The sequence below is a fragment of the Cottoperca gobio genome, chromosome 23, assembly GCF_900634415.1.
Source record: "Cottoperca gobio chromosome 23, fCotGob3.1, whole genome shotgun sequence".
Lineage (NCBI taxonomy): Eukaryota > Metazoa > Chordata > Actinopteri > Perciformes > Bovichtidae > Cottoperca > Cottoperca gobio.
In genome coordinates, this window is record NC_041377.1 from 7,827,265 (window position 1) to 7,833,941 (window position 6,677).

The 6,677-nt window shown below is 42.6% G+C and overlaps 1 protein-coding gene across 1 annotated transcript in view; it reads left to right on the forward strand.

Annotated features, from left to right (window-relative positions):
* The window catches only part of large1 (LARGE xylosyl- and glucuronyltransferase 1), a 74,930-nt gene extending 68,739 nt beyond the window's left edge, over positions 1-6,191 (forward strand). The window contains exons 12-15 of the mRNA XM_029462103.1: positions 627-905; positions 1,054-1,200; positions 2,450-2,645; positions 3,272-6,191. Of these exons, the coding sequence (XP_029317963.1) occupies positions 627-905; positions 1,054-1,200; positions 2,450-2,645; positions 3,272-3,469 (820 nt within the window). The 3' untranslated portion in view covers positions 3,470-6,191. The remainder of the gene's footprint in view (positions 1-626; positions 906-1,053; positions 1,201-2,449; positions 2,646-3,271) is intronic.
* Positions 6,192-6,677: the final 486 nt, after the last annotated feature.

Sequence of the window (6,677 nt, forward strand, 5' to 3'; positions counted from 1 at the left end):
ACCAAATGATTTGTTGAGTTACTGAGTTGTTGAGTTAACAAAAATGTTATTAAAGCTTGTCTCACAATCTAATGTTAAGGCAGGCTGTCTCAAGCTTACCTTAACAAATATAAAATATATATCACATTGTATAGAGTGAGCAACTCATTATTCCATGTCTTCACAAAATCTATTAAAGCTGTAGGCAGCATGGGCTCATTGTAATGGTTATGTTGTGTGACAACAGCTGCCGGGTTTGAGACTTTGTTTGATACCGATTCTGCCAGATGAATGAAAAGCAGCCACCAGAACACAATCATCATATTTTAGAAGTTTTGTTTATGACATTTTTTGTCATTTACAAGAGGTTTTACAGAGGTTTCATGTAATGTGAAGTTGGTCTGATGTGAATTCAGAAGTTTATTTAATATTGAATGTTATGTACCGTTTAATGCAGACCAGAAATGGGTCTGTATTATCTAAAATGATCAAGTTACTAAAGCTTGCATGGAAAGTAAGTTATGTCACAGAAGTTAGTTTTATTCTAATTATTATCTCACACAAAAATGTTAAATGTTTAAATGTATAGTTTTCTCAAGTGATACATTTTGTGACGTCCCCCATCCCTGTGTCCCGCCCTTCTGCAGGCTCCAGATGTTGGAGGCCATTTGTAAGCACTGGGAAGGCCCCATCAGCCTGGCCCTCTACCTGTCGGACGCTGAGGCCCAACAGTTCCTGCGCTACGCTCAGGGCTCCGAGGTGCTGATCAGCCGTGGGAACGTCGGTTACCACATCGTCTACAAAGAGGGACAGTTCTACCCAGTCAACCTGCTGCGTAATGTGGCCATGCGGCATGTCAACACACCTTACATGTTCCTATCAGACATCGACTTCCTGCCCATGTATGGCCTGTATGAGTACCTCAGGTAAGAGGAGATTGAGGAGATAACAGCTACGTTGGCAGTGTTACTGACCCCTTCACACTTGGCCTTTTCTATCTTTAGATCTAGAAATATAACTTTTGTTAGATAATGCACATGCATGTAATCCAATATTATCGCTGTGTGTTTATAGGAAGTCAGTGATGCAGCTGGACATGGCCAACGCCAAGAAAGCTCTGGTGGTTCCAGCCTTTGAGACATTGCGATATCGTCTGTCTTACCCAAAGTCCAAGGCTGAGCTGCTCTCTCAGCTGGACATGGGCACACTCTTCACCTTCAGGTAAACAACGTCTCTGTTTGTAAAGCCAGCATGGGTCAAGAGTCTTGAAGTTTTCATTCAACAAAAAGCTTTTATCAATCAAAAACAGTTGTTTATGAATAAGCACTTATTATTGTTGTTATTATTATGACTTCAAAACAGCTCTTGCCTCCTTAAACATACACGCCCTGGCTACGTTTTTGGTACACTTGCACAACCTAATGCAATCCAGTACAACAGCTCCAACACAAATTCTACATTTTTGTTTTTCTTGACACAAAACAATATAAAATGCAATAAACGTATCGTTAAATGAATGTGCCAATCAATACTGAACATTATGGCTGAGCTGTTGTTTGGGATTGCATAAGGTTTTATATGTGCAACTAATAAAGTGGCCGATGAGTGTATTTGAAATTATGTTTTATAATTAAAACAAAGCTATATAATAATGTGCCATTTTGTTTCACTTTAGTGGTGTGCTTTATCAAAACATTAAATTAAATGACATCACATTAATAAAGTAAAATTAGTATCTGCAAAATTTGAAGGCAAACAAAATGCTCCATCCGGTATTGAACAAATATTCCAGCAACACTGTGTTTGAAATAGCAGCTTATACATAAACGCTTACTATAAACTGCCGTGACTCAACATTTGGGATCTGGGGGAAGGAGCGAATCAGGCAGGTTGGACTCAGACCAGACAGGAGAACAGTGGTCAGCAAAGACTCTAGTATCAATATCCTAAATTACCAGGGACAAAATTGCATTTGTTACATGAAAGCTGGAAACTCTCCCGGCTGGTGTGTGACCGTGAGAGGGGGAGGGGCTCTTTTTTCCGCTCCATCAGCGCTTTGCTCTAACTATACATCTCAATTAAAAACCGCTATAGTATAGTGTTTTTTATTGCCGTCATCATAACAGTAACAGGAAAAGCATGCCGGTAAGATTTCTGTGTATGGTTGGGTAGTTCATTTTTCTCCTGTGTGAAGTCTTTACGTGTGGTCACGCTTCCTTCAGTCACACTCGCTTTGCATAGAATTTGCAGTCAGTAAATGCCTCTTTTGTCTTGGCAGTTGGTGGAGAAAGAAGTGTTATGATGGCACAAAGACACAACAGAAGTTTTTCCCATCAAACATTAATTGGTCTACTGTGTAAGGTCTAAACGTTTAAACTATAAATGTGCACTTCCTGTCGGAAAGACTGGATATAGGTGCATAGTTGACTCCCTACAACTATAGTTTGTTAAACCCTTTTCTTGTCTACAGGTATCATGTGTGGACTAAAGGCCACGCACCAACTAACTTTGCCAAATGGCGGACAGCCACCACGCCCTACAGGGTTCAGTGGGAAGCTGACTTTGAGCCCTATGTCATGGTGAGGAGGGACAGTCCTGAGTATGACCGCCGCTTTGTGGGCTTCGGCTGGAACAAGGTGGCTCACATCATGGAGCTGGATGCACAGGTAACTTACTTACCTAACTTAATGTCTCAGTATAACGCTTCTCCATGCTTTAACTTTATGGTGTCTGCAGTTTCTTGAAATACCAAATAAATTGTTGTAAAATCTGTGTTTTTAAGTTAAGAAATCAGTTCTGTGCTTCACACATGTATTTCAAATTCCCTTGTAGACATGCCACTGTAGAGTAAAGTATGATGATGCTTTCTTATGTTGCCTTAGGTCAGGTTTGGATGAAGTACTCATATCTGTCTTTGCAATGTCCTATTCAATGAAATGCCAACCCCTGGTACAGACATCAAAGTTTGAACCCTAATGAAAAAGCCCTTGATGGAAACAGCCTCTCAAATCTTGGCAAAGTAAGGTCCATCCATCCGTTCTCTGTAAAAGCTTATCCTTAAAGGGGGCTGGAGCCGATCCCAGCTGACAGTGGTCAAGACCTGGATAGGAAATTAGTTGTAGTCTTATCACTAAACCTGCACCAAATATTTAGATGTTTCTTTGTGTCTACTAGATGTAACCAATAAAACAACCAATGCAACTTTATATGAGGTGTTGTAATAAAGACGTGAGGGGGTTGTAACACTCAGCCGTCCAGACTGAAAGTTCTTCCTGTCCTCCTCTCTCTACAGGAGTATGAGTTTGTGGTTCTGCCCAATGCCTACATGATCCACATGCCTCATGCGCCCAGCTTCGATATCACCAAGTTCCGCTCCAACAAGCAGTACCGGGTCTGCCTCAAAACCCTGAAGGAGGAGTTCCAGCAGAACATGTCGCGGCGCTACGGCTTCGCTGCCCTAAAATACATGACAGCTGAGAACAACAGCTAGCCACCACTGCAGACCCTCACATCCCCGGCTCTGAACTATCAACACAATCCATGGGCTGGGGAAGGGGGGGGGCACAGGAAACAGACCCATGTGAGGCCATCAGGTTACTTTGAGACTTGAGTCCCTCAGACTTTGTTAGAACGTTTGACCCTCAGTGTGGGACTGCATGGGTCTTTATGTTCATTCTTTGGCCTCTGCTGTGGATGGAAGGAATAATCCAGGAGGAGATCCCTTCTGCCAGGATGAAAAAGCTGTGAAAGACAACATGAGTGACTGCTAGGCACGGACCCCAACTGTGTGGGCCCTGAGCTCTGGCTCTGAAATCTGACTGACAGCAGGCAAGAAAAGCAGACATTCAATGCCTTGTCCTATTTGTAAGGCCAGTGACAAAGTTGTGGGCTGTGTGTAACCTTATGTATGTAAGCGTGTGAGTGTGTGTACATGCAGGTAGATGTGACTGTGTGTGTGTTTCTCCAGGACAGTGCTTAGCAAAAAGCTTAAGGAGAGCTGCAGATGTGAAGCATTGTGGGCTTACATTCTGACTGACAGCACTCCCCGACTCAAATGCAAATCGTCACCAGGCGGCAAGATAAGACAAAGCGGTAAACATGTCCACACAGATTTCGAATATCTCATTGTGACGAGTGACACACACTCACATATTGAGGCGAGCAGCCAGCCAGCCGGCCATCTGCTGCTTCTTAATTTGTTTCCTAGCTGATGCATATCAGAATAAATCCTTCTCCTCACATGACAAGGAAAGTTAAGTGCAAAGATGGCTTGAGGTCGTCCATGCGGTTGATATTCAGGGTATCTCCACATCAGCCTGAGCGTGCTGCTAGAGAATGTTTCCAGTGTTCTGTTACGACTACAGAATCTGACAGCAGCTGGTGCAGTGTGCTTTTTTTTGTGTGTATTTTTAAATGGATGCCAGTGCGGTATGCACAGACACCTGCTGGAAGACCTGTCAGTTTGTGAGGCTGCCCCATCACATCGAGCAGCACGAGGAAATGCACTGAGCTCACGGTTTACTTTTCTTTCCAACAATCAGTATTATTTATCACTATGTTTACAGTCCTGATGGGTGGAGCAAGAAGGGGTATTGTCTCCGGATCTGAGGAGGACAGCAAAGAGAGTTTAAAACTCAGATCACTTGCGGTCAGGAGAGATGCTCTTTCTGTCTTTCACTCTCACCATTTCTTTCTCACTCTGGCCTCTAGTTTGACGACATTATCGTGGCCTATTTGTGTTGTCACACATCATGCGGCTTGCTGTGGTAATCCTGATATGGGTTTGTTATGGATATGCTGTTCAGCTGTTACAACTCCTGTAGCGTGTGTGTCAGGTACATCGAGAGAGAGAGAGAAAGAGAGAGAGAAGAGAGAGAGAGAGAGAGAGAGAGAGAGAGAGAGAGAGAGAGAGAGAGAGAGAGAGAGAGAGAGAGGAGCGAGAGAGATGAGAGAAAGAAAGATGACAGAAAGAGAACCGAGAGACTCTCTTGAGTACCTGCATTACGATGCATGTTACTATATAATAAGATCATTCAAATTAAAGTTTGGTAAAGTCATGAATGGATTACATTAGAGAATGTAAATGATGTTAATATCACTGTGGTATTAAATATTGTGTAGAAGTTTGAAAGGATCAATTAAATATTCAGAAATGATTGAAATCTGTCCTGGTTTTTCTGGGTAACATTCAAATCAGAGTTGTCCACAGGGTGGTGCAAATACACCTGATGATGTTTGGTGACTGACACCAGAAGAAGAAGAACTTTTGCACATGAGCAGTTTTGTCGCAACAAATTTTTTTTACTACTGTCATTAAACACAAATTGCATTTATGGACTACGAGCAAGACTAATGTTGTATAGTCTGTTTGGGCTCTCATTCACGACGCTTCACCACACAGATCATTTAGTAGTTGTTTAGTAGTACTGATCAGGGATCACATAAACACCGCAACAGTTCACTCTCTAATCTTGTGTGTAGAAGATTTCTTCCGCTTTCTTTCTTTTGCCTTCAAGTGCCAGGAGGAAAGATGGATCATTTCAGTGTTATTTCAGCTGCCTCTATCCCAGGTGACTGTAGAGTCCACTTACACAGATTGCTAACTAGCGTAGTTACACTGGAAGGATAACAAATAAAAATAAAAAAGGGAGACAGATAGTAGCGTATTTACACTTTTTCAAAATCAGACTAGTATGCGTCTCAAAAAGTCAGATTTCTAATCCCGTTCAGTCCCTCATCTCCTGCCACTTGACATGCCCGAGAAATATAATCAATAAAAGAAAAAATCACATGAATAATGTGATTCAATTGAACAATCAACTAAGACCTTGCTGTGACTGTTCAGGATTGTTTTGTCAAAGTACTATTTCCAAGGTCAAGAATGAGCTAATGATGAATACCATGTGATGTGATTGAAAGTGGACTTTGAGTTGGAATTGATTTTTCAAATCAATTGCATGTGTAGTCTATTTGTTATTAATTTCGGTGTCTGTGAAATGAAGTAAGTGAGTGGAAAACAACTCACTAATTTGAAAGTGTAGGAGACATTTCCTTATTTTTAAGATTGTACCATCGTGAAACTAGAGGCCTCTCTCTCTCTCTCTCTCTCGGTCATCTCTCTCATCTCTCGCTCTCTCTCTCTCTCTCTCTCGGTCATCTCTCTCATCTCTCGCTCTCTCTCTCTCTCTCTCTCGGTCATCTCTCTCATCTCTCGCTCTCTCTCTCTCTGTCATCTCTCTCATCTCTTGCTCTCTCTCATCTCTCTCTCTCTCTCTCTCTCTCTCTCTCTCTCATCTCTCTCTCGGTCATCTCTCTCTCTCTCTCTGTCATCTCTCATCTCTCGCTCTCTCTCGGTCATCTCTCTCTCTCTCTCTCTCTCTTTCTGTCATCTCTCTCTCTCGCTCTCTCTCTTTCTGTCATCTTTCTTTCTCTCATCTCTCTCGCTCTCGGCCATCCCTCTCTCTCGCTCTCGGCCATCCCTCTCTCTCTCATCTCTCTCTTTCTTTCTCTCTCTCATCTCTCTCTCGCTCTCGGCCATCTCTCTCTCTCTCGGTCTTCTCTCTCTCTCTAGGTCATCTCTCTCTCAGCCATGACAGCAGTCTCTCACTGTACAGGAAATCTATAGAAGGGCTTGGTGCAGGTGTGTGCGTGCGTGCGTGCATACGCTGTGTGTCTGATTGTAGATGTATGTTCAGTAT